This window comes from Podarcis filfolensis (genome assembly GCF_964270895.1).
Source record: "Podarcis filfolensis genome assembly, chromosome: 6".
Lineage (NCBI taxonomy): Eukaryota > Metazoa > Chordata > Lepidosauria > Squamata > Lacertidae > Podarcis > Podarcis filfolensis.
Genome location: NC_139609.1, coordinates 99,532,501 through 99,560,269, shown reverse-complemented (window position 1 = coordinate 99,560,269; position 27,769 = coordinate 99,532,501). Strand labels below are relative to the sequence as shown.

At 48.9% G+C, this 27,769-nt stretch overlaps 1 protein-coding gene across 1 annotated transcript in view; it reads right to left on the bottom strand.

The window, feature by feature from the left end:
• The window catches only part of STAG3 (STAG3 cohesin complex component), a 31,112-nt gene extending 4,854 nt beyond the window's left edge, over positions 1-26,258 (bottom strand). The window contains exons 1-22 of the mRNA XM_083618370.1: positions 26,083-26,258; positions 25,886-25,988; positions 25,673-25,774; positions 25,003-25,099; positions 24,792-24,868; positions 24,481-24,685; positions 24,238-24,389; positions 13,879-13,952; positions 13,664-13,787; positions 4,864-4,962; positions 4,610-4,689; positions 4,249-4,356; positions 3,921-4,017; positions 3,735-3,846; positions 2,619-2,722; positions 2,433-2,525; positions 2,108-2,197; positions 1,784-1,984; positions 1,378-1,451; positions 1,112-1,199; positions 761-859; positions 594-686 (exon numbers count right to left, since the gene is read on the bottom strand). Of these exons, the coding sequence (XP_083474496.1) occupies positions 594-686; positions 761-859; positions 1,112-1,199; positions 1,378-1,451; positions 1,784-1,984; positions 2,108-2,197; positions 2,433-2,525; positions 2,619-2,722; positions 3,735-3,846; positions 3,921-4,017; positions 4,249-4,356; positions 4,610-4,689; positions 4,864-4,962; positions 13,664-13,787; positions 13,879-13,952; positions 24,238-24,389; positions 24,481-24,685; positions 24,792-24,868; positions 25,003-25,099; positions 25,673-25,774; positions 25,886-25,988; positions 26,083-26,141 (2,331 nt within the window). The 5' untranslated portion in view covers positions 26,142-26,258. The remainder of the gene's footprint in view (positions 1-593; positions 687-760; positions 860-1,111; positions 1,200-1,377; positions 1,452-1,783; positions 1,985-2,107; positions 2,198-2,432; positions 2,526-2,618; positions 2,723-3,734; positions 3,847-3,920; positions 4,018-4,248; positions 4,357-4,609; positions 4,690-4,863; positions 4,963-13,663; positions 13,788-13,878; positions 13,953-24,237; positions 24,390-24,480; positions 24,686-24,791; positions 24,869-25,002; positions 25,100-25,672; positions 25,775-25,885; positions 25,989-26,082) is intronic.
• Positions 26,259-27,769: the final 1,511 nt, after the last annotated feature.

Here is a 27,769-nt window from a genome sequence, read left to right as displayed (position 1 = left end):
ATTGTCCCCAGTAACTGGTGTTCTAACTGTAATGTTGTCTCCCTCCCTCTCAGGATCTAGTTTAAAGATCTCCTGATCAGGTTTGTGAGACTCTTAGCAAACACATTCTTGCCAACTGCTGTGAGGTGCAGCCCATCTCTTGCCAGAAGTCCTTCCTCAAGAAGTGGAGAGCATGATCCAAGATGCCAAACCTTCCTGACATCACCTGCACAGCCAGTGGTTGACCTCCAGTATTACCCTCTCTTTTTGGGTCACAACCTTCAAGAGGGTAGATGAAAAGACCACCTTTGCCCCTAGGTCCTTCAGCTTCCTGCCCAGAGTATCAGAGTCCTTTGCTATATGCTGAAGGTTGTGTGGCAGTACTGCTTGTACCCACATGGATAAGAAGGAAGGGGTTGTGGCCAGTGGGCTTTGCAAGATTTGGCAACTTCTCTCTCTCATGTTGTGAAGGGAGAATGTGAACAAGAGATGAGCAAGCATCCCTGTGGCCAACAGCAGAAGAAGCCCAGCTCTTTTGAGTGTTTCATGAAGTAGGCAAGAGCCAAAATCCCAACTCCCACGGGGAACACAGGAACCCTGTCTCCTGCTCTTACCTGCTCCTGAACACCGGGGTCCATGTCCACAAGATAGTTCTGACAGAGGGAGCAGAAGGAAGCCACTTTTTGCTTCAGGCTGAGCAGCTGCTCCTGGAAGGAGGAGTGGTGTCATGAGCATGTGGTGGTGCAAAGGGAGACCCACCCTCTCTAAAAGCCCTGCTCACTTGTCTGGGAAGGGGGTCAGAGGCTGCGGTGGCGGCACAGAGATGGGACAGCTCCCAATAGAGTGAGAAGTATGAACAGGATATGGCAGAGATGACCACCTGCAACAAAGGAAGTCAGGCAGATATGGAAGTAGCCAAAGCAAGATCAAGAATTTTTGGGGTGGGAAGGAGCCTTCCACTCTGCAGCTGCAAGGCTGCACCCACCCCCCAAAATGGGGGAAGGGAGCAGGATGTGGTAGCAACAATGAGACAACACACAGGCATGCAACTGTGGGCACATGCTCATGTTCATCTCCACTTTTCCAGGGCACTCTCAGTTCAAGCCCCTCTCTCCCTGCAACCCTGCAGTACCTGCTTGGGGATCTCCTCTGTGTCCACCGTGTGGCGCAGGAGTCGGATGCAGGGATCAAAGAAATTCCACGGGGTCAGGTCATGAGCACTGCAGACAAAAAAGCAAAGGACATTCCTTGCCTCTTCCTTCCATGCAACAGAAGCAGCATGGGGCTGCTCCAGAGCAGCTGAGGGCGGGTCTGAAAGCCTTGAGCTGGGACGCTAGCCAGGATGGGGCCTGCAAAACAACAGGACGGCCTGGTTCTCTCCCTCCTCCCTGTGCTCACCTGTGCAGGATGGCAATGCGTTTGAGAGTGGTAGCCACACAGTACACATCTTCATTCTCCAGACAGCCGGGGGACTGAACAGGAACCAAGAGAAAGAAAACCTAATTGACCATGCCCGTTTCTCCTCCCCCGTGATCATTGCAGTCTTTTGGGCTTCCATGGACTGCAATGACAGAGATGCCCTGTATATCTGTGAAGCAGGAAAGCAACCCAGTACCTCAACACTCTTACAGTCTCCTATGTGGAAGAGGGAGAAATGAAGGAAAAGCATTGCTCCGTACATGCACTGCCTAACCCAGCCACCAACCCCATTCCCAGGCACCTCCGCTGCACCCACCCATCTGTGGTCTGGCCACTACCTTCCCACTGACCATTCCAAGCTGCCACAGCCACCAGTGCTCTGTACCTGGAACAGTTCAGTCTCCTCATGCTGGAATTTATCCGCCAGATGGTCCACCAGACGACTGCGGGCAAAATCCGCACGGCTGTAGAAAGCCAGTTCTGGAGAGCAGAGCATGTGCAGAGTCCTGGAAGTAGCCTCCAGCACTTCGCAGTCTGTGTGCTTTTCCATCACCTCCCACAGCTGGGCCAGCAGCAGCTCTAAATGCTTGGGGGAAGTGCAGCAGCCTGGTTGAATGGCAGCTCTGGACTAGGGGGAGAAGGCAAGCCCAGCCCCACACCTAAGCCCTGGTCTGGCAAAGGGAAGGGGGCAGGCGCAGGGCTCCCTTACCTTTTCTAGACGGCCGCTGCTGTAAAGAGTCAGGTCAAAGTAGCGCGGGACCTCCAGCAGATAAACCACTTTTTCGGCATCAGCTGAGAACTGGCCAAAGGGAGCGGAGAGAAGGGACATTCAGGCTCCCGCATAGCCAAGAGGAGCCATGAACAGGAGGGCACTGCCCAGGGCAAGGGAAACCATCTTGTCTGCATTTGTTGAAGCCAAGAATGTCAAGTGCCATGAACCCAGACCCCAACAGGGAGGGACATGTCACCCCAGAATGCTTCCATGCCCCCTCCCAGTAACACAGAGGGAGGCCCCCATCCCTCACAGGGCTCACCTTAGCCAGCAGCAGGGGCAGCAGGGGGATGAGGTGCTGAGTGAGTCTGAGGCGATCCTCCACTTGCACCTTGCGCTCCCGAGCAGAAAGCACCTTGTAGAGAAGAAAGGATGGGAAGCATAGCCCAGTGGAGGGCAGGAGATGAGCTAAGAACACCTCAGGTGGCCACCCTGGCCCTTCCTTTACCTTCTTCCCAGAGATCCGGCCGACAGGTGGCTGCCCCTCTGTGGCCTGCCGCACACTGGCTGCCAAGAACATGATGAGGCTGTTCTCCTCTCGGTCTCCGAGGCCTGTGGAGCAAGGCGGCAGCTGAGCCAGGGAGCGAGGCGGCTCACCCAAGCAGTTCTGCAGGCCCTTTGCTGGCCAGCCCAATGCAGTTGTTCCACACTGTACACCTCATACACTGTCCGTGTCTGGACTGCCCTTTAGACCCACCTCAACGTTGGTGAACTGCAGCTTCCATCATCCCTGGTGATTTGCCACGCCTGCTAGGGCTGATGGGAATTGTAGTTCACCACCTTGTATGTTCCCCACTCCAACTTTAGCCAGTGTGGTGTAGGGGTTAAGAGCGGTAGTCTCGTAATCTGGGGAACCGGGTTCGTGTCCCCGCTCCTCCACATGCAGCTGCTGGGTGACCTTGGGCTAGTCACACTTCTCTGAAGTCTCTCAGCCCCACTCACCTCACAGAGTGTTTGTTGTGGGGGAGGAAGGGAAAGGAGAATGTTAGCCGCTTTGAGACTCCTGAAGGGGAGTGAAAGGCGGGATATCAAATCCAAACTCTTCTTCTTCTTCTTCTACCCTGTGAGAAGTCTCAAAGGAGAGGCTTCATTTCACCAGCAGCCATTATGTCTCCATCTCAACTTGTGCGAAGGTAAAAAATAGGCAACTAGACTGAACACTGCTTCTGCATCTCTTCACAGCCAGAGAAACTGCTTAAAACTGCCAACATGCAAACCACTCCACCTCCTCCCCTGGCACCTTTGAAAGCAGCCAAAGGAGGGCGGGACATGTACCTGCTAGGAATGTGTTCAGGCGATGCTAAAAATGACAAGCAGGTGCCCGATCCAAGGTAACCCCTCCCCTTCTATGATTCTACTCAGACCTTGCAGTTGTGAGCTGATCACTGAAGAGCTGGGTGGGTCCTGGACCACACCAGATTGAAAGTTTTCACCTTAGACACTTTACTGGCAGACGTGTCCAGCAGGAGCCAACCTCCACCCCCATCACGCATGCAAGCTGGGCAGAGGTGTCAATGCTCTTCACTGCTTCCAGGTGTCCCTTCACCCCCCACCTGTTCCTCACCTTCCGCAGGAGGATCCTCCAGCAGAAGCCCAGTCAGCAGCTGCCAGTCCTTCAGCAAGGCAGCCGCACAGTCCCACAGGCTGTCCACCAGGTAGCTGGCATGGTCATGGAACTGTGTGGGGAGAGCAATGTCATGCCCCTGCCTGGGAAGGCCTCTCCTGCCCCCCCCCCCCCCCGCTGCCTCACCTCACTCTCAATGAAAAAGGCCAGCAGCAGCTGGAAGGCGGCTCGGGTGCGCTGCTTCCCTGCCGTCCCCCTGGCACACATGGTGGGAGCCAACAACCTAGGGGCCAAACCGCTATTGTTAAGAAAGGGGAGATGGAATCAAGGATTCTGCAGGAAGGCTTGTAAGAGGCAGCAGAGCAGGATCAAATCTTGTTTGTTTAATAAAATTTACAAACCGCTTGATTGCAGCAAAACATATGATTTACAAGATACATGAAAAAACAAGCTGGTCTTCTGCTTGAGATGCTGCAGTTCCGGGGGGGGGGGGGTAGAGAGAGGACACACTCACTTGTTATACAAGAATTCGCCAGCAGCGGCTGCAAGGGGACGGTTAGAAGCATACACAAGTGGAAAGACGCTTGCACAATCCGAGTCTGTGAGCACATCATCCATATTCCTGAATGGAGATCAAGCATCCACTCATCAGTGGGCCAAGGCTGGAGCTCAGTGGCAGAGCACATGCCCTGCATGCAAAGGTCCCAGGCAGGCTGAGAAACACCTTGTCCCAACCCTGGAGGCGGCTTGCTTGTCAGCGCGGACAACACTGCATTGAAGGGACCAAGGAAGATTCCTGTGTGCACACTATGGACATTTGGGGGGTATCCAAGGGGCTCAGGCCCTAGCAACACCCCCACCCTGACAACACTTACTGAAAGATGAGGGTGAGCAGCCTGACAGCTTCCACTGCCACTTGGGACTCCTTGTCCAGGACCATGGACACCATTCGCTCCTGCAGGGAAGAGTGCAGGCATAGGGTGGGAGAACAACGCACCTCCCCACCATGTCTTCACAGATGCAAGGAGCCCACAGCAGAATGTACAGGAACATACTCCCCCTGTCAGAGGAAGGCCAAGAAGGTGTGGAAGACATCCAGCTGACAGCATTCTTGGGTCAAGACCCTCACCTTGAAGCGAATGGTGAAGAGCTCCATGCGAGCAGCCCTCTCCTGGCTGTGATACAGTCCTTGCAGAGCAAGAAGGCACTTGAGCCGGACCTCCCCCTGCTGCAAGACAGACAAGAGGAGATTAGGAGCAAGAGACTAGAAGCTGCCAGGCCAACTCCTTGGGCTTCTTCAAGAGAGATCAGCATGGCCAGACCCTAAGGTGGACATTTTCCCAGAAGAACCTCAACGTTCACAGGCATGTTTCTACTTTCACAGAATCATCTGAGAATATTACCTGCACTACCCACACTGATGAACAAGTAACTAGTATAACCACAGATTCTTATAGTCACCTAAACAAGCCTGCAATCTTGCAGTTAAAATTTGTTTCAATGGGTTTTAAGGAGCCTTGACTTCAAAGGACTACAAGACAGCTGTCCTAAGTCAAGTAACTTCTACCTGAAAGCTTCCTATGGCAAACAGCAAGTTAAGTCTTTTCCTCTGAACTACATTCACTCATAACTGACTTTGACTTAAAAGGCCCTGGGCTCGAATCTCATCTCAGCCTTATACGCTGTAATACAGTTACTGCCTCACATTTGTGTGCATGAAAGGGTTAACCTGAGGCTCTCAGTCTTCCTGCTTCCTGATCCCAACTCAAAAATGCTGCATGTGAATGAAGAATCTCTCTATAAGGAGGTTTCATTGCCTGCATTTTTGTTAGTCGAAAGATTGCGAAATATACTCAGTTGCAAAGTGATTTCATGCTCTTTATTCAGCTCATAGTGGTGAGGAGGAATGAATGAAAGTCCCCTCAAAGTATCTGCTTTATATACATTATTTACACAATGGGCTACACATAGAATCATAGAATCATAAAGTTGGAAGAGACCACAAAGGCCATCGAGTCCAACCCCCTGCCAAGCAGGAAACACCATCAGAGCACTCCTGACATATGGTTGTCAAGCCTCTGCTTAAAGACCTCCAAAGAAGGAGACTCCACCACACTCCTTGGCAGCAAATTCCACTGTCAAACAGCTCTGACTGTCAGGAAGTTCTTCCTAATGTTTAGGTGGAATCTTCTTTCTTGTAGTTTGGATCCATTGCTCCGTGTCCGCTTCTCTGGAGCAGCAGAAAACAACCTTTCTCCCTCCTCTATGTGACATCCTTTTATATATTTGAACATGGCTATCATATCACCCCTTAACCTCCTCTTCTCCAGGCTAAACATACCCAGCTCCCTTAGCCGTTCCTCATAAGGCATTGTTTCCAGGCCTTTGACCATTTTGGTTGCCCTCCTCTGGACACGTTCCAGTTTGTCAGTGTCCTTCTTGAACTGTGGTGCCCAGAACTGGACACAGTACTCCAGGTGAGGTCTGACCAGAGCAGAATACAGTGGCACTATTACTTCCCTTGATCTAGATGCTATACTCCTATTGATGCAGCCCAGAATTGCATTGGCTTTTTTAGCTGCCGCGTCACACTGTTGGCTCATGTCAAGTTTGTGGTCAACCAAGACTCCTAGATCCTTTTCACATGTACTGCTCTCAAGCCAGGTGTCACCCATCTTGTATTTGTGCCTCTCATTTTTTTGCCCAAGTGCAATATTTTACATTTCTCCCTGTTAAAATTCATCTTGTTTGTTTTGGCCCAGTTCTCTAATCTGTCAAAGTCGTTTTGAAGTGTGGTCCTGTCCTCTGGGGTGTTAGCCACCCCTCCCAGTTTGGTGTCATCTGCAAATTTGATCAGGATGCCCTTGAGTCCATCACCCAAGTCGTTGATAAAGATGTTGAATAAGACCGGGCCCAAGACAGAACCCTGTGGCACCCCACTAGTCACTCTTCTCCAGGATGAAGAGGAACCATTGATGAGCACCCTTTGGGTTCGGTCAGTCAGCCAGTTACAAATCCACTGAGTGGTAGCATAGTCAAGACCGCATTTTACCAGCTTCTTTACAAGAATATCATGGGGCACCTTGTCAAATGCCTTGCTGAAATCAAGGTAGGCTACATCCACTGCGTTCCCTTCATCTACCAGGGTTGTAATTCTGTCAAAAAACGAGATCAGGTTAGTCTGACATGACTTATTTTTCAGAAATCCATGCTGACTATTGGTGATCACAGCATTCCTTTCTAGGTGCTCACAGACTGTTTGCTTAATGATCTGCTCCAGAATCTTCCCTGGTATTGATGTCAGACTGACTGGGCGGTAATTATTTGGGTCCTCTCTTTTCCCCTTTTTGAAAATAGAGACAACATATGCCCTCCTCCAGTCTGCCGGGACTTTGCCTGTTCTCCAGGAATTCTCAAAGATGACTGCCAGTGGTTCTGAGATCACATCTGCCAGTTCTTTTAATACTCTTGGATGCAGTTCATCTGGCCCTGGAGACTTGAATACATCTAAACTAGCCAAGTATTCTTGTACTATCTCCTTAGTTATTCTGGGCTGTGTTACCTCTGCTGAATCATTTGCTCCAAATTCTTCAGGTCGGGCATTGTTTTCTTTATCGGAGAAGACTGAGGCAAAGAAGGCATTGAGGAGTTCAGCCCTTTCTGTGTCCCCTGTTTGCATTTCACCATCTTCTCCTCTGAGTGACCCCACTGTTTCTTTGTTCTTCCTTTTGCTACGAACATACCCATAAAAGCCCTTTTTGTTGCTTTTAACCTCTCTAGCAAGCCTGAGTTCATTCTGTGCTTTAGCTTTTCTGACTTTGTGTCTACATGATTGGCTAATTCTGGAATTCTACTGTAAGCCAATCAGGTTGTGGATTCACTTATATCTGGAGCATGATTGGGTGGTTCCTGCCAACCAATCATACTGCTGCATTGTTCTAGGACCAATCAGACTGCTGCATTCTGAATCCTATTGTTCTAGGACCAATCAGACTGCTGCAATCTGGATCCTATTGTTCTAGGACCAATCAGACTGCTGCAGTTTGGATCCTATTCAACTCAGTACATAACACCCCTCCCCTCTAAGTTCCAGTCCTGCCTGGGAGGTCGCATTCATAGTCCTCGAGGTACGCCGGCGGCCTATGTGTGCGTTGCGGCCTGTGGTGTTCCCTGGTCCGGGGTTCAGGTTCTGGCTCGTGTTCCAAGGATGCTGGCTGTGATGGGCCTGTTTCGTCTGGCGCAACCGGCTCGCTCAGTCGTGGTTCTGGTTCCGGTGTCCTTTCGGCCTCGCGGGTCCTCTCTGTATTTACTGATTCTGCCTCTCCTGCTGGCCCCTCCTGCTCTATGGGCCTCACTGCCCCTCTGTTCCCTTGGGACTCCTCTGACATTTCCTCCTCCTGGTTTTCACCGGGAATCGTCACCGTATCTGGTCGCAGTGGCGGTGCCAGCATTGCCCCCCATCCGTTAGCACTTCGTACGACATGGGGCCAGTGACCCTGGTGACTGTGGCGGGTACCCATGCTGGGCCTGCCCCAAAATTCTTTGTGTACACTGGGTCCTGGGCCTCCAAGGTCCGGGGGTTCCTGCCTTCCCCCACCACTACCTCATCCTGAGCTCTATCGGGGTGAAGGCGGTCCAATCTGATTGCAAGGCGCCGACCCATTAGTAGTTCAGCGGGGCTCCGGCCAGTCGTTGAGCTGGGGGTGCTGTGCTGTGCTAGGAGGAATGTGGCAAGGCGGTACTCCCAATCCCCTTGCGTCATGCGGCGAAGGGTGTCCTTGGTGGTCCGCACCATGCGTTCTGCTTGGCCATTGGTGGCAGGGTGGAATGGCGCCGAACGGATGTGGCGGATGGCGTTCTGCGCTGTGAAGGTTTGGAATTCTCCTGACGTAAATGCAGTCCCGTTGTCTGAGACGAGAGTGTCAGGGAGCCCATGGGTTGCAAACAGCCTGCGTAGTACCTGGATGGCTGTGGATGTAGAAGTGGACGGTACTAGTGCGACTTCCAGCCATTTGGTGTAGGAGTCCACCACTATGAAGAATGTTTTCCCCTGAAAGGGGTCAGTGAAGTCCACATGTAGGCGTGACCATGGTCCTCGGGCGGACTCCCAGGACTGGACTGGGGCCCTTGGGGAATCTGGGTGGGATTCTTGGCAGGCCTGGCAGTGTTTGACCCAGGCCTCTATCTCTCCGTCGATCCCCGGCCACCACACATAACTCCTGGCCAGGGCCTTCATTCTTACTACCCCTGGGTGTGTCCCGTGTAGGGCTGTGAGGACCCTTTTGCGGAGGGGCTGGGGAACAATGACCCAGCTTCCCCATAACAGGCACCCCTTGTTGGCCGACAGTTCATGTTTGCGGGTTGTGTAGCCAGCGAATTCTGGCCCAGGGCTGCTGCTGGGCCATCCCCTCAACACCCAGTCCAGGACCCGGGAGATGACCCTATCTTTCTTGGAATGGTGTGCAACTTCTCGTGCCTGAATGGGGCGGTCGGGAAGCAGCTCCAGGCTCATAACCTCTTGTGCAGGTGCTGGGTCGGGGCCTGTTTTCCGGTAGTGGTAGCCTGAGGGCGTCCGCATGGCCCATCGCATTCCCCGGGCGGTGAATCAGTGCATACTGGTAGCTGGCAAGGAAAATTGACCACCTGAGGACGTGAGGAGACAGCACTTGGGGGGGGTCTGCTTTTCGGGGGCAAACAAGCCATGCAATGGCTTGTGGTCAGTCACCACGGTGAAGGGCCGCCCGTACAAGAAATCATGGAATTTTTTTACTCCCTTCACGATTGCCAGCCCCTCCTTGTCTATTTGCGAGTAGTTCCGCTCGGTTGCATTGAGTGTCTGGGAAAAGTATGCTACCGGTACCTCTATTCCATCCGGGAGTTGGTGTCCCAGGACAGTGCCAATGCCATAGGGCGAGGCGTCGCATGCTAGCACCACTGGCAGCCTCTCATCGAAGTGTGCCAAGACCGAGTTTGAGACAAGCAAGTCCTTGACTGCCTGGAATGCAGCCTCCTGGCGCTGGCACCACACCCAAGGGGCCCGCTTGTCCAGAAGTCTGTGTAGGGGCTCCGCTACCGCCGCCTTGTGGGGAAGGAAGGAATGGTAAAAGTTCAATAGTCCCAAGAAGGCCTGAAGTTCAGTCTTGTTCTTGGGCGCTGGGGCATCACAAATGGCCCGTACCTTGTCCCTAGTCGGGTGGACCCCTTCTGCGTCCACCATAAATCCCAGAAAGTCCACCTGAGGCACTCCTAGTAGACATTTTTCCCGCTTCACCTTGAGACCCGCCGTCTGGAAACGGTGCAGAACGGTGCGGAGGCGGTCCTCAAACTCCTCTGGTGTGGGCCCGGCAATCAACACATCATCGAAGAAGGGGGTGACGCCAGGAATCCCTTTAAGGAGCGAGTCCATTAGATTCTGGAATATGCCTGGTGCCACGCTGACACTGAATTGCAGCCGCTTTACCCTGAATGCTCCTCTGTGCGTCACAATCGTCTGTGCCTCTGCTGTGGCCTCATCTACTGGCAGCTGTTGATATGCTTGGGCCAAGTCCAGCTTGCCAAAAATTTTCGACCCAGCCAGGGTGGCAAGGACATGGCTGACCACTGGCACTGGGTATGCATGGGCCGTGAGGGCCTTGTTTATGGTACATTTGTAGTCTGCGCAGATGCGGACCGAACCATTAGGCTTGATGGGTGTGACGATTGGGGTTTCCCAGGGGGCATTAGGCACCGGCTCCAGCACTCCTTGCTCCACGAGCCGGTCCAATTCCTCGTCTATACGGGATTTCAGGGCGAACGGGACCCGGCAGGCCTTGAGCCTGACCGGTCGTACTACGGGGTCAAGCTGTAGAGCAATGGGGGGGCCCCGTATACTGTCCCAATTTCCCATCGAAAACCCCTGGAAATTCCTTGCATATGGCGTCCACGTCCACTTGTAAGGTAGTGTGGTTCACCCCGGTGATGGCTAGCCCCAGTGGTCCAAACCATGCCAATCCCAGTAAGCTAATGTAGGGGCCCTTGACCACAAGCAAGTCCAGTTGCCGCGTCCGCCCTCGGTATTGCACCCTGAAGGTCCCCACCCCCACTGTGGGGACCTTACGTTTCTGGAAGTCCCGGAGGGTGAATGGGGCCGGACTGAGTTTGGGACCCCCACTAGGACACAGTTTCCTTAAGGTCCTTGCCGAGATTATGGATAGAGTTGAACCCGTGTCAAGCTCCATGCGGCATGGGGCCCCCTCTATCTGTACCTCTACATAAATGTTCTCTACGTTGGGGTGGGGCAACTGGTATACCTGGAAGTCCATGAGCTCTGTCGAGTTGCCTTGGTGCGTTGGGCCCCAGGACCTGGGGCTCTTGGATTGGTCATCTGATGCCTGGCGTCGGGTGGGCCAAGCTCGACACACCCAGGCGATGTGTCCCGATTTTCTGCACTGCCTGCACTCTGCGTTGCGGAAACGGCAGGTCCTCCTCTCGTGACTTTCCCCGCAGCTTGCGCAGTTCCCTCCTTCTCGTCGAGGCAGCTGTGGTATGTGGGCTTCTTGAGTGTGCTGCTGTACTCGGTGCACCTCCTCCCTGTTGGATCCTGAGTCATCGGTGAGGTCTTCGTGGTGGACCCTCGGTTGGGATGGCAGGCTCGGCCGTGCCTCTTGCGTCGACCTCTTGGCAGCTTCCATTGCCAGGGCCTCCTCCAGAGCGACCTGGAACGTTAGGTCCTTCTTAGCGTAGAGGTGTCGTTGCAGATTCTCATCCTTCAGGCCACTGACGAGGCGGTCCCAAAGCATGTTCTCCAGCTCTGAGAAGTTGCAGAACCGGGCGGCTTGGTGGAGAGAGGTCACAAACCCAGTTATGGTTTCCCCAGGGGCTTGCCGCTTTGCGTAGAAGGCATTTCAACGAGCCACCACTGAGGGCTGCGGCGAAAAGTGCCCCTTCAGCTGCTGTCGGTTGCCATTCTAAGTTCCTTGTGTCCCGGAGTGAGGCAGCGGTGCGGCAGGTGGTGGTGCTGCGGTGCTGTGTGTGGCAGTCAGCTCAGTGGGATCCCACCTTCGTCGCCAGTGAAATATACTCAGAGTCGCAAAGTGATTTCATGCTCTTTATTCAGCTCATAGTGGTGAGGAGGAATGAATGAAAGTCCCCTCAAAGTATCTGCTTTATATACATTATTTACACAATGGGCTGCACATGATTGGCTAATTCTGGAATTCTACTGTAAGCCAATCAGGTTGTGGATTCACTTATATCTGGAGCATGATTGGGTGGTTCCTGCCAACCAATCATACTGCTGCATTGTTCTAGGACCAATCAGACTGCTGCAATTTGGATCCTATTGTTCTAGGACCAATCAGACTGCTGCAGTTTGGATCCTATTCAACTCAGTACATAACAGATTGCATGAACCTTTTTGTAATGAAACCAAGTACATTTCTTTTTAAGTCGTTTGGAGCCTTTTGTCAGTGTTTGTAAAAAGCAAAAAAAAAGAAGGAAAGGGTTCTGACCTCCCTTTGTCTCCTCAGCCTGGTCCTTGGACCCTTGTCGGCACAAAAGAGTCCACGAGAAAAGTCCTTGCAGAGTTTCATTCTTAAAAGTCTTTGTGCGAAAGCGACTGACCAACTACACACATCAACACTAACTAACCAACCAACCCAAACACCAGCCAACCCAATCTAACATTTCTCACTCTGTATATACAACCCAGTGCAGGCTGCTGACTCATGCTGACCCAGCTTTATTCGCATTAAAGCAACAGCGGCCATTTTAGCCGTGACACCTTTTTCATCTTCATTTCACTACCAGCAGATTTTGACGTCGACTGTAACTTCTATAACTCCTTAGCAAAATATTCACCTGTTTGCAAAGCTAAGTGTCTGTGATTTATTATACCCAAAGTATTTTTGTGAAGAACATTTGTTTAAAAATGCAAATCTAACCAAGTTTTAATGTGCAATCACAATTGTACTTAACTTTGCTGAGAGAGTAAGAATCTCTCTTCCAAACCTTTCCCTCCAAAAACATATCCACTAGAAAAGCAGCTATTCTGACAATCACCGTGATGAACCAAAGGTGAAATGTTACAACAACGACCAATTGTAGCAACAACTACAACGGCTAGTTGTTGCAAGAACAAGCTCATGTTTATATTCACTTGCTTTGATATATGCGAATTGTCTGGCTTCGATGCTATGCTTATCTGTAAGCCTTGGGATGCTGGGCTCAGGGCCCAGGAAGAGAGGAGCTCTGGACAGCTGCTACCTCTGGCCTCGCTGACCAGGGGAAACTAACCTATGCTACTTTGTGCATAAAGGATACATACATGTTTCCTCAGCTGCAAACAAATCATGACGACCTCTCGCTTTTGTGGTGTCCGTCCCTTCTGTACTTCTGTAGTGGGGCTCTGCATGCTGTGGTGTAAGTTTATACCTCTAAATAAGGCAGTAGAACTGCCCATTCTGGTGTTTTTGACATCCTCCTTTGGTATACTTGCATCAAACCCCTCGCTCAGCACCTCTTTGTGCTTGCGGTTCGGTACCCCCCTCCCTCCAATTCGCGGTAAGAGAATAATATAGCTTATCTTGCAGCGTTGCTATTATTACTGAAAAATGCATTTGAAATGTCTCCAAGATCAGAAACAAGAGAAATGCTGCCTAACCTTTCAAAATGAAACAGCAGCATTTCCTCCCACCCCAGCACAGAGGTGGCTGGATGTGTGAATGCTGTTTCTTGCTGTTAGAGATCACACAGAGGCATCCCTGCCTGCCCAGGTGTATGCGTGTGCCCTGGCCCTTGGCAGGTTGGCCATATGGAAATCTGACTCTCAGGCTAAGAAAGGTTCTCCACCGCAGTCCCATGGAAGCCCTGAACATGTTTACAGCTGTTTGCCTATGAGCAGATGGGTACCTCCTGCTGGATACAACACCCACCTTCTTCCAGCTACCTACCTTGTCATGTAGCGTCCAGCCAATGTACTTGAGATAGCTGTCAGTCAGGAAGGAGTTGCTGTAATGCTCTATCCACTGGCCCATCTCTTCAATGCAAATGGCACGAATTTCAGGCATAAGGTCCCTTGACAAGCAAATAACAAAGAAAGTGTTAAGATGGACAGCGTGGCTCACTGGTCCCTGCTCTAGCTGAACTTGCCCTCACCCCAACTCACCGATAGCGGTGAATGAAGACCCCCTTGAAGATAGCGTTCATCAAATTCTCAAGCTCTTCCTGTTTCTCCTGGAGCTGGCAACACACAAAGCAGGACACAAGTGGTTTAAGTCTCCAGCCAGGCACTTGCGTGCACTGCCACCTGCATCTGACATGTTAGAGGGACTCTCACAGGGAGCAGACTGTCTGCCCTGCTTGAAGCACAGTCACATCTTCTGTCTCTGGCATGTAAAAATGACACTGAGTCAAAATTGCCTCCTAATGAGTTAGAATAAATCTCTAGAGGCCTGGAGTAAACACCAGCCCACAGATGATCAGTTCAGCAGCTGTAGTGCTCTAATATTTAATCTAGGGGTTCCATGACAGGAAGATTGAACCCTTTCCCTCCTGTCTATGAGAAATGAACCCAGCCAATGCTTATATTGATACATTAGAACCCCAGAGTTCCATGATCCCAAGCACAGTCACCTGGATGCCCTGAAGCCTTTATCAAGAGAGCACGAGGAAAAGCTGGGACAGGAGAAGGGATCCAGCAGATACCCATAAGAAATGTTAACTCGCCCAAGAATCTAGGGAAGTCACAGTGGAGAGCCTTTGTGTAACAGAAGCTGCTCCCTTAAGTCCGCCGAGGGATTTGCGGAGCTCTGGTGTGTGAACATGGGGATACCTTCCCAAAAGATGTGTTGTGAAGGACCTGCTTGGGTCCTGGTGGTTTCTGTGCTGAATCTGCATGTTTCTGTTCTGAAATTTCACCTGAAGAAATACTAGATCAACATGGTGAGCCCCAAAATGCTACAAGAAACTAAAAATCCAAAGATGTATTTTGCCTAAAATTTGCACTTTAGACCTGTGGCATGCCAGACATTCATGAATGACAACTCCAAAGAATTCTCAAAGATTATAGATAGAGGCTCTGAGATTAAATCTGCAAGCTCCATTAGAACCCTTTGGTGCTGCTCATCAGTCCCTGGAGATTTGAAGGCATTTAACGTTGCTAGGTGTTCCCTTACCATCTCTTTTCCTATCTTGGGCTGCAACTCCTCCCTCACTTCTATCTGCTATCACTAGGTTGGGCATTGCTTTTCTTTTGGGTGAAGACAGAAGGAGATGTTGAGCAGTTCTGCTGTAAGTGAAGGAACTTCTCTGACATCTGCCTTCTCGCTCATACAATAGCACTTCTCCATCTTCTCCACACAGAGGACCTGCCACTTGCTTGTTCCTCTTGCTTTGAACACAGCCAAAAAACCACACCCTTTTGAACCTCTCTTGCAAACCTGAGTTCATTCTGAGCTTTAGCCCATCTGACATTCACCCTGCAACTGTTGGCTACTCGTATATATATATTCCTCCTCCATGATTTCCTTTCTTCTCTTCTCATATTTCAACCCATCTGTAAGCTCATTCTGCATCCAATTCTTGTTGGAATCACCTGCATTTAAGCTTTTAATATTTCACCTTTAAGAAACTCTGATCCATCTTGAGCTCCTTTCTCTTTTGAGTTATTTCCAACCATGGCATGTCACAGTAGTTCCTTCAACTTTTTGAAATCAGCCTTCTTAAAGTCTAGAGTGCACATCTGAGCGCAATTTCCCTTGCCTCTACATTATGAAACCCAAGACTTCCGGTCAGCGCCGGCGCTTAATGGCGGATCTCAACCGGAGCTCCGGGAGAGATCTGCTTCGTGGGTTCGGGTCCTGTCAGCTACGGCGAAGCGGGGACCCTTAAAAATCACAGGCGCGTTGCCTGTGAACTGGAGACTCGGCGGGCACCTTTGCGCCCCCCCGACGCTGCGAAATAGCCTTTTTAAAGGCTCCGGAGGAGCGGAGGGGTCTTGGAGCGGTGCTGAGAGTCGTCTTCACCCAGCCTGCGAAGCGAAGCCGCGTCGCCATTAGCGGAGAGCGCTGACTTCTTCCCGGGAAATTGGATTAAAAGAACAACTATCCGTGAGTAGGATTGACTGCTAAAATATAATTGGACACTAAAAGTAAAGAAATTGGGCACCGAGACGGACAAGCATTAAAAAGGAAGTCTGCTTTCCGTTCTGTAGCAAGATCAAAGCGAAAGGCACTCTAGCTGTAACTGCTTGAGAGGAAATTTGCGGGATTTAAGAAATCCACCACCAAAGCAAAGAACTCCCCCCCCCGAAGGCAGGAGGAGGGGGAAGAAGATTTTAAAAGTGTTTCCCTGCCAATTTAAAAGAATTGGATTAAGTATCGCTGCTCTTTAACCTGGGATCGGACTGCCGGAGAAAAGGAACCGGCTAAGGACTGTTGCCATAAGAGGCTAAAAAATATCTTAAATTGACTTTGGTTACTTTCAATTTGAAACACTGTTTCTGTGGCATTACAAAGTTACTTACAGGACACTATTGACTGGGATCCCCTTGAAAAAGGAAAGAAAAATTGAAAGGGACTATGAAACTTTTATTTTTTCTTTTTTGAAGAGTGTGGGATTACTTTGAGAAGTATAGAACTGACTCTACGCCCCCTAGAGGATCTACAAATTGTTTCAGCAACAAGTGGAGTTTAAAATTTGAGAACTTTGTTTGTGAGTTTCAAAGTCTGGGAATGACCTTGACTAAAAGACTTTGTTATGGCAGATGGTAAAGAGAAAGGGGAGTTACAAGAAACAACCTTGAGATCTGGCAGACAATACAAAATTGACACTTACATGCAAAGAAGGGCTTCTGTAACAGGAGCCTCTGGAACTATAGTGGCTGCAAAGCCAAAAGCGAAAGCAATGTCTACAGAAGAATCATTTGCCAAGGTATTGGAGAAGATAAATGACTCTTTGGAGGAACTAAAAAAGCAAGGTGCGGAGACTAAATTGCAAGTTGCTGAAACTAAAGTACAAGTTGCTGAAACAAATAAAAAAATTGAAGAAATCTCTGGGAAAATTGACCTAAATACTAAAAGTATAACTGACCTAGGGAATAAAGTGAACTCAAATGCAGAAGCAATTGGGAAATTATTGGAAGATTCATCTACAACACGAAAGATAGCCGAGGAAGCTAAGGAAATTGCAACTGCTGCGGAGGAAAAATTTCCACCAGTTTACAAGAAATTGGATGAATATGAACTGGCACTCTCTATGCAGGATATGCAACGCAAGGAGAGGAACCTGAGGATCAGACTTGTGCCCGAAAAGGAAGGAGAGAACTTGGTGGATGATTTGACAAAAGAATTTTCTGACTTTTGGAAGCAGGAGCTGAAGAAAGAAGATTTTAAGATAGAAAGTGCATTTAGATTGGGAATAAGACAGAAGAGAAATCGACCCAGAGATTGTCTTATTACCTTAAGATCAAAGGAGGAGCGAGATAAAATATTGAACCTGCACTACCAAACAGCCCTTCGAATTGAAGACTTTTTTATTGAGATCTTTAAAGACATCCCTAAGAGTATCTTGGACGCAAGAGGACATTATAAAGACCTGGTGACACTGCTGAAGAAGAACTACATACCATTCAGGTGGGAATTTCCCCAAGGCTTGTCTTTTAAATATAAGGGAAAGAAGAGAAGAATAAAGACTGTAAGTGATAAAGACAAGTTCTTGGGAGAACACGAAGAAGACCTACAGAAAGAGACATTTCCAGGACAAGGGCATCCATCACTGGATACGAACACGGTACCACCGACAGACGAGGAACAAAAACAGGGAGCTGTAGGAGGAAGGAGTAAATAATCCCATCATGGCTCTGCAACTTCTAACCTGGAATTGTAATGGCTTAAATATTCCCAGGAAGAGAAAAAATATATTTCATGCCTTAAAGAAAGACCAATTGGACTTGATTTGCCTACAAGAGACCCACGTGACAAGAGCACACAGAAAAATATTAATAAATAAAAGACTGGGACAGGAATTTATATCTTCAGACAGAGTAAAAAAGAGAGGAGTGGTGATCTATGCAAAAGAAAAATTGCAACCGAAACAAATTTTTAAAGATGATCAAGGAAGATATTTGGCAATTGAAATTCAATCTCAAGGAGAGAAGTATTTGATAGTGGGAATCTATGCACCAAACGAAGGGAAAGCTGAATTTTTTAAGAAGTTGCATGAAATTTTGATGGATCATATGGATTACAACTTAATTTTGATGGGAGATATGAATGGAGTGGTTTCAACAAATATGGACAAGGCACAAAGACAGGTAATAACAAAAGATGGAAGACTACCAAAGACTTTTTTTGAAATGACTGACAATATGGACTTGATTGATATTTGGAGAACAAAACACCCATTAGAAAGAGAGGGAACCTTCTTTTCTGAAGCCAAAATGACATGGACAAGGATTGACCAAATCTGGGTGACTAGCAGTATGGCTCCGAATATAAAAAAAGTAGAAATCTGCCCAAAAACTTTCTCCGACCATAATGCTGTAAAGATGGTGATGAGGCAAACAACAACTGGTTCCTTCAGATGGAGAATGAATGACACCTTATTTAGAGACGAGGAGATCTGTAAGAAGGCCCAAAAAACCTTGAAAGACTATTTTGAAATCAACTTAAGGTCTGAAGTAGAAAAAAGAATAGTATGGGACGCAAGCAAAGCCGTGATGAGAGGGTTTTTGATTCAGCAAAATACTTTAAAGAAGAGAAAGCAAAATGAGAAAAAGGAGAGAATTTTGGAAAAGATAAAAGAAGGGGAAAAACAATTAAGATCGAAGCCAAAATCCCAAGAGATTCTAAGAGAAATCAAATTTCATCAAACACAATATATGGAACTGATGAATCAAGAATTAGAGTGGAGAATTAAACAAATGAGACAAAAGACTTTTGAATCTGCTGATAAATGTGGCAAGTTACTGGCTTGGCAAATAAAGAAGAGACAAAAACTCAACACGGTAACAAATATAGAAGTGGAAGGAAAAAACATAAGCAACCCAGCGGAAATTAGGAATTGTTTTCAGAACTACTTTAGACAACTTTACACACAAGGGCCGCAAAAAGAAATGGACATACAACAGTTCCTCGAGGAAAATGGGCTGAAAAAGGTTTCGCATGAAAGTAAGATAATATTGAACCAGGAGATATCAGCACAAGAAATAGAAGATGCCATTCAAGGCATGACGCTGGGCAAATCCCCTGGACCGGATGGACTGACTTCCAAATACTACAAAGTTTTGAAGGAAGGGTTGATACAACCTTTGAAGGAAGTCTGCAATGAGATTATGGAAGGGAAAAGGGCACCCGATACGTGGAGAGAGGCCTACATTACACTTATACCAAAGACAGAGACTGAAAAGACCCAACTTAAAAACTACCGACCCATCTCGTTATTGAATGTGGATTACAAAATCTTTGCTGATATTTTGGCAAAAAGACTGAAGAGAGTTTTGATGGAGGAGATTCACGGGGACCAAGCGGGCTTTCTCCCAAAAAGGCACTTGTCGAACAATGTAAGGAATATAATTGACATTTTGGAAAAGCTGGAAGTGAACATAAACACTAAAGCTGTTTTGATATTTGTGGATGCCGAGAAAGCCTTTGACAACATTTCTTGGAGTTTTATGTTGAAGAACCTCCGGGGGATGGGGGTAGGCCAAGGGTTTGAAAATGGTATAGGTGCAATATACTCTGAACAGAAAGCCAAACTAATTGTAAATAATGTGGTTACAGAAGAGTTCAAGATTGAAAAAGGGACACGTCAGGGGTGCCCTATCTCCCCATTACTTTTTATATCGGTTCTGGAGGTTTTGCTTAATATGATTAGGAGGGACCAGTTGGTTAAAGGGATTCAGGTCGGAGCTAAACAATATAAACTGAGAGCATTTGCAGATGACTTAGTACTTACATTGCAAGAGCCAGAAGCTAGCACGAAAAGAGTTTTGGAAATAATCCAAGAGTTTGGTCAAATGGCAGGATTTAAATTGAATAAGTCTAAGACAAAGGTTTTGGAGAAAAATTTGACACAGATAGAAAAGGAAAGGTTTCAGAACGAGACAGGGTTAACTGTGGTTAAAAAAGTGAAATATTTGGGTATAAATATGACAGCTAAAAATGTGAATTTGTTTAAAGATAATTATGAAAAAACTTGGAGAGAAGTGAAAAAAGATTTGGAGATTTGGTCCAACTTAAAGCTTTCCTTGTTAGGCCGTATTGCAGCTATAAAAATGAATGTACTGCCAAGAATGTTGTTTTTGTTCCAAGCATTGCAAATAATTGATAAAATGGATTGTTTCAAGAGGTGGCAAAAAGACATATCTAAATTTGTCTGGCAGGGCAAAAAGCCCAGAATTAAATTTAAGATATTAACGGATTCAAAGGAAAGAGGGGGGTTTGCCCTGCCAGACTTTAAACTTTACTATGAAGCGGCAGCTTTCTGCTGGCTGAAAGAATGGCTACTTCTTGAAAACACAGACATTTTGGATTTGGAAGGTTTTAATAACATTTTTGGGTGGCATGCATATTTGTGGTATGACAAGGTTAAAGCACATAAAAGTTTTAAAAATCATATTGTCAGAAAAGCACTACTAAATGTCTGGGACAGATATAAAGACTTGCTGGAAAATAAAACTCCAAGGTGGCTGTCGCCAATGGAAGCCAAGGCAGTTAAAAAGTTAAATATGGAGTCCAAGTGGCCAAGATACTGGGAAATTTTGGAAAAGGAAGGGGACAAATTGAGATTGCAGAGTTTTGAGAAATTAAAAGGGAAGGTGAGAGACTGGTTCCACTACCATCAAATTAATGAAGCGTTTAAACTGGACAGTAAAATTGGCTTCCAGGTGGAAAAATCAAAATTGGAGACAGAACTGTTAGAACCCAGTACTAAGAATTTGTCTAAAATGTACAATTTGCTGCTGAAATGGAATACACAAGATGAAACGGTTAAATCGGCTATGATTAAATGGGCTCAGGACATTGGTCATAATATTTTGTTTGCTGATTGGGAAAAGTTGTGGACCACCGGGATAAAATTTACGGCATGTAATGCCTTAAGAGAAAACATTATGAAAATGATATATAGGTGGTACATAACCCCAGTCAAGCTTGCAAAGATTTACCATGTGCCTGACAACAAATGTTGGAAATGTAAAGAAACTGAAGGTACATTTTTTCATCTTTGGTGGACCTGCCCGAAGATTAAGGCATTCTGGGAAATGATCTATAATGAACTTAAAAAGGTATTTAAATATACTTTCCCCAAGAAACCAGAGGCCTTTCTCTTGGGTATTGTCGGCCAAGGGGTGTTAAAGACGGATATAACTTTCTTTATGTATGCTACAACAGCAGCTAGAATACTCATTGCGAAGTACTGGAAGACGCAAGAACTACCCACACTGGAAGAATGGCAGATGAAGGTGATAGACTATATGGGCTTGGCAGAAATGACGAGCAGAATCCGAAACCAGGGAAGAGAAGCAGCGCAAGAAGAATGGAAAAAATTCAAGGACTATTTAAAGAAATATCACAAAGTTAATGAAAGTTAGAATGATGTTGGACTGGAAAGTAAATGGTTACTATTAGCAATGGTTAAGACAAGGAAAACAAGGAAGAATAGTCTAAATTTAAATTAAAATAAGGGAAGATTTGCTGAACAATCGATAAGAATTTGGAATACAGAAAGGGGAGGCATGAGGAAGTCGGGGAAGATAGGATATGAAATTAGGATATGAAACGATACATGTTTTTTGTTTTGTTTTTGTTTTTGTATGTTTATGTTTGTTGTATTGTGTTTATATGGAAAAATAAAAATAATTTAAAAAAAAAAAAAATACATTATGAAACCCAAGAGGACATGATCACTTCCCCCCAATGTTTCCAGGACTTCTACTTTGTTGATCAGTTCATCCCTCTTGGTAAGGACCAAGTGAGGAATGTGTTGGACACTACATTCTTGGCAGCTTGAATTCCAGCAGATATTGGGGAAGTTGAAGTCTCCCATGACTACTATAGCTCTCCTTTTCAAATGTTTGATAATCTGCTCTGGGAAGACATCAGCCAAGTCTTCAGTCTGGCTTGGAAGTCTACAGCAGACACCCAGAGTAAGGTCACTGTAGTTTCCCTCTCCTGTAATTTTTACCCATATATTCTCAATCTGCTTTCCATGTTCCAGGTTATGAATCTCTTCACAAGTATACACATCCTTTACCTTCCTCTCTTCCTGTTGGGTCTCCGCCTTTTCACTGATTAATTTATACCCATCAATTTCTATATTCATATATATATATATATATATATATATATATATATATATATATTCATTTTTGCCCATGTCTGAAGGAGTTTAGCCCTACTATTTGCCTGACAAATACCATCATCCTGGGTCAGGATGCTGCCAGCACTCCACACATCAGCACTGGTGATCACACACTTGAGGTGGTAGATTTTGTCTACTTTGATTCCACCGTTAGTAACACTGAGCTGGACAAACGTATTGGCAAGGCAGCTATGGCAATGATTCACCTGTTCAAAAGGGCATGGGAGAATGTGACGCTAACATTCAAGATTCAGGCAGGTAGCCATGCTGGTCTGATGCAGTAGAAATATATATAAATATAAATATAAATATAAATATAAATATAAATATAAATAACGTCCAGTAGCAGCTTAGAGACCAACTAACAAACTTAGTTGGTCTCTAAGGTGCTACTGGACAATTTCTTATATTTTTTTAATATAATGCCTGATCACCTCATCTATCTCCTGAGAAATCTCTATGTGCGACAAGAAGCTACAGTTAGAACTGGACATGGAACAACTCAATGGTTCAAAATTGGGAAAGGAGTACGACAAGGCTGTATATTTCTCTCCCTGCTTATTTAACTTATATGCAGAATTCATCATGCGGAAGGCTGGGCTGGATGAATCCCAAGCCGGAATTAAGATTGCCGGAAGAAATATCAACAACCTCAGATATGCAGATGACACAACCTTGATGGCAGAAAGTGAGGAGGAATTAAAGAACCTTTTAATGAGGGTGAAAGAGAAGAGCGCAAAATATGGTCTGAAGCTCAACATCAAAAAAACGAAGATCATGGCCACTGGGCCCATCACCTCCTGACAAATAGAAGGGGAAGAAATGGAGGCAGTGAGAGATTTTACTTTCTTGGGCTCCATGATCACTGCTGACGGTGACAGCAGCCACGAAATTAAAAGACGCCTGCTTCTTAGAAGAAAAGCAATGACAAACCTAGACAGCATCTTGAAAAGCAGAGACATCACCTTGCCAACAAAGGTCCGTATAGTTAAAGCTATGGTCTTCCCAGTAGTGATGTATGGAAGTGAAGAGCTGGACCATAAAGAAGGCTGATCGCCAAAGAATTTATGCTTTTGAATTATGGTGCTGGAGGAGACTCTTGAGAGTCCCATGGACTGCAAAAAGATCAAACCTCTCCATTCTGAAGGAAATCAGCCCTGAGTGCTCACTGGAAGGACAGATTGTGAAACTGAGGCTCCAGTACTTTGGCCACCTCATGAGAAGAGAAGACTCCCTGGAAAAGACCCTGATGTTGGGAAAGATGGAGGGCACAAGGAGAAGGGGACAACAGAGGACGAGATGGTTGGACAGTGTTCTCGAAGCTACCAGCATGAGTCTGACCAAACTGGCAGTGGAAGACAGGAGTGCTTGGCGTGCTCTGGTCCATGGGGTCACAAAGAGTTGGACATGACTAAACAACAACAACAAACATTCAATACCAAGATGAAGGTCTACCAGGCTTGTGTGTTGCGCACGATGCTTTATGGAAGCAAGTCATGGGCAACCGCCAGGAGCGATGCCTCAACACTTTCCACATACGCTGCATCATAAAGGTTTTGGGTATCAAATGGCAGGACAGAATTCCAACCAAAAATGTGCTCTCTCAAGCCCACATTCCCAGCAAGTTCTCACTCCAGTCTCAGCGATGCCTATGCTTGCTTGGTCTTGTCCACAAATTGAAGATGGTAGGCTCCCCAAGGATGTGCTCTATGGGGAGCTGGCTTCAGGCACCAGACCCATTGGCCGACCAACTCTGCGCTACAAAGATGCCTGCAAACGTGACATAAAGGCTGGAAACATCAACCCCACCATGTGGGAATCCTTTGCAGATGACTGCAATGACTGGAGACAGACAGGTCCTGCATGCATAAAAGTGACCAGAAGAGGGATGACCGGTGAAAGGAGCAGAGAGAGAAGAAATGCCATAGTGCAGCCGCAGCAGCACAACCAGATGCCTTCATCTGCCCCAGCTGCAACAAAACACATCTCATTCGCATTGGTCTCTACAGCCAGAACTGGTGCTGTAACCTTCCAACAGTTTACCCCACCTCCAAATATGCCCTTTTCCACTGTCTCCCGAGACAAGTCTCATTCCACGAGGTTTCAGTAATTTCCATGAGGTCATATTTGCCTGCTCTCCCGCCCCACCCCATGCCACCTTCACCTCTCTGCGTTGTTCCAGCAGCCCTTCCAGCTTCCCCAGAGCCCGGCAGCTCGATCCCTTGGCCTGCTCAGCCTCATACTGCCGCTGACTGTTGTCCTTCTGCAGGCTGACACTCAGAGCTACACGCACCAAACCTGTCATTAGTTTCATGGCTACAGGAAAAGATGAAGCATAGCATGGCATTTCTCAGCTCCTCTCAGAAAGGGATGCATCTGCCCACCCAAACCCAGACTACTCTCCTACCTGCCAAGGTGCTCGTGTGGCGGAAAGCACGCACCTGGGAGTCAGACATGCCAGTAAGCAGGGCGACAAGGCTACCCATCAAATACTCATCATAGAGAACAGCATGTTGTGTTTGGTGCACAAGAACTCCCAACAGCTCACAGAACCCCTGCCGAAACCGCCGCCAGACTGGGGTGTTCAATAACAGCGGGTACTCTGCTGAGCCCTAGGAAAAGATTTGTCTGAGTCCACCATTTGTCTCTGCCACCCTCCCTCCAAGGTGACTCTTTGGATTTAACCTCCCCAGAAACATCCCCTTCCTTAGTTCTCACCTCATCAAATGATTCTGTCAGTTGTTGGATGATCTCCGAGTTCTGAAGGCCTCTCAGCATCTCCAGGGTCACTACACCTGCAGGGCGTGGAGCAGATAGAGAGGGGAGAGAGCGCCAGTCCAGCCTCACATCACTGCAGAGCAAGCAGGACGGAGCACAGGAGAGCTTTTGCAAGAGTACGCAGAAGCACAACACTCCACTCTAAACTCACCTTTGCAACCACAGGAGTGGACAATGAAGTTGAACAGCTCCAGAAACCCAGATTCCCTGTCTTTCTTGTAACTCTCAAGCCAGTCATCAACTATAGACTGTGGCAGTTGACAGAGGATGGCAGTAGGCAAAGGGAGCAGGGCAAGGACACGCACATAGAAACAAGAGAGAGATGCGAGACCCACAAGAGCACAAGCATACTAGAGGATTTGAGTTTCCCCTAAGACACATTCCTCTGCCTTTCCCCCCCCCCAGCATATCCCTGCTCCTTATCTTTCTCCAGCCAACCCTGCCACTCTCACCTGCCCCAAGTCTCCTTTCAAAAACCCAGCCCTTGCTCCACTGCAGCCCACCATGCCAGCTATCCCATTCCAGCACATAGGACAGGGGTGGAGGCACGTCTTTCCCTCTCCTTCAAAAGCTCCCCTGGGGACGACTCCTGCTGCTGGCGCTCCCAGGCTGCTCCCAAACTGCATCCCATGGAGATCAAGCAGCTCCTTGGGGTTGAGCAGGAGGTGGCGCCTTCTCCGTGCTGGGCCCTCCCCACTCTCTGCCCAGACTGGAGCCCAGAGCAGGGCCTTCTCAGCGCGGCTCCTGCGCTCAGAAGCGACGCTCGGCTGCCCCGCCCCCTCCGCCAAGGGGGAGGAGCCCCGCCCCGCCCCGCCCCTCACCTGCGCGGCGCTCCCGCCCGCCTTCACCGCCTGGAAGAGGCCGCCGCTGGGCTCCGCGCGGGCCGGCAGAGGGTCCTTCGGGGCCGCCCTTCGCCTCGCCGCCTGAGGGGACGGAGAGAGAGGGGGAGGAAGCCGGGAGCCCCGGCCAGGCCTCGCGGCGCCCCACCAAACCGCGGCCCCAGCCGGGCCCTCCCTCGGGGCGGCGGCGCCTACCTGCGGCTTGCGGGGCCGCGGCTGCCGCTTGCCGGCCTTGCCGCGAGGGGTCTCCTCGAAGGCGCTGTCGCCGGAGTCCTCCGAGGCGTCGCTGCCCGTCGCCCTGCGGACCAAGAGGGAGCTCAGCCCGGCCCGGCCCCACGCCGCCGCCCTCCCTCGCCCGGCCAGGGACGCCCGCCCGGCCCTCGGGGACTCACGGCGCGGGGGCGGCGGGGGCCGAGCGGCGCGGCCGGAGGGCCCTGGCCGGAGAAGCCATGGCGGGACCTCCGAGGCCGCTGCTTCGCCGTCCGCCCTCCCGGCTCCCTCAGCGCAACGGCGCGGGAAACGCGGCCCCGCCCAGCTCGCCTGCCCGACACGCGGCTCCCAGCGGCACCGCGCAGGCGCCACACGTGCCCAGCCCCGGCGCTCGCTCGCGGGCCGCGGTGGCTGCCTCCGGCGCCGCTCTCCTCGCGGCCACAAGGGGGCGGCCCGGAGGCGGGACGGGGAAGGGCGCCCGCGCTCTCCCTCGCCGCTGGGGGGCGGAGGGAGGGAGGGAGGCGCCTCCGCTTGGCCGCCCGGGGAAAGCGGACGCGGAAGGGGGCGGTGGCCGGAGGGAGGTTCCTGAAGGGAGTGGGGCTCTTGCTATGGCCAGCTGGCCTTTGTCCATAACAAATGGTTGCTGTGTTTTGTGTTGAATAGATGTCAGATGGTCATCTATGGACCTCATTTGCACATAACAAAATATGAATTTTATCAAAGTAATTGTTGAACTGAAATACAATGACGTGGAAGTCTATTAATAGTGAAATAATTCTCTCTCTGGCGGGACCTCCGGCTGGCAAAGCGCTGGAGCCCAGCAGTGTCTCCGTCCCCGGAAAGGCCTGCTCTCCAGGAGGCCCACACAGCTTCTCTGCTGGCCTGCTTGGCCCTCGGCCCTCCTCAGCCCTTCGCCACCTTGTCTGCAGGCCCTCCCACAGCTTCTCTCCATCCAGAGGACGCGATCCTTGGGGCCAGGCAACAAAACCCCGCGTCCACTTGGCCAGCAGCTCCACTGCATGGCTGACTTGCTCGGTGGGCGCTTCAGCCAAACCCCGAGGTCCACTTGACTCTTGTCAAGGCAGCTTTACCCGCTTGGAAGCCTGTCCTGTCCTGGTCGCCCCACCTCAAAAAGGAGAGAGCCGGGGAAGTTTCAGGGAAGGGCCAGCGAAAGCATGAAGGGGATGGAGTGAGTCCCCTGGGAGGAAAGTTGGCTACAACCTTTGAGGCTCAGGAGTTTGTGGAAGAAGAAAAAATAAGGCAGACATGATCGTGTTACACAAAAACACGCACGGACTGGAGCAAGGAGTAGGCAGAGGTACACCTGCCAAATTTCCTGTTACTTTGCCTTCATTTTCCTGATAGATTTGTATTTTCTTCCAGATTCCTTTTTTAAGCTCCGAAACTAAACAGAATTAGCGTAAGAATCTCTTTTGGAGCTTTTAATATACTGCCTCTCTACACTTAATCCCGTGTGTCTCTCCTGGTCCTGTCTCACATTGTTGTTCAACCTAGAAGCTCTGCTTCAGGCATCTCCAAAAGAACCCAGAAAACTCCTGTTTCCCCTCAGTTCAGCGTTGGCTCTGCCTTTCTGGAGAACCTCGCAATTCCTCCTGCTCGTCTTAGTTTCCTGCACCGCCTTCATGCAAATGCCAGTCCCTTGTGATTTCTGGGGTGATGGTGCACACTTAGCCACTGGTGTTCTAGTATTAGGGATTGGTGACTGTTTCTGGTGCTTTGCCAGCGAAACCGTCTGCTGTTTTCGTCTTGTAGCACTAATGCCAGTTACCCAGAAGGTGCTTTTATGACACCTTCAAGGAATTGAGAGACAGCCACAGCCCAGCTCTCCTGAATCAGAGCCCCAAGCGC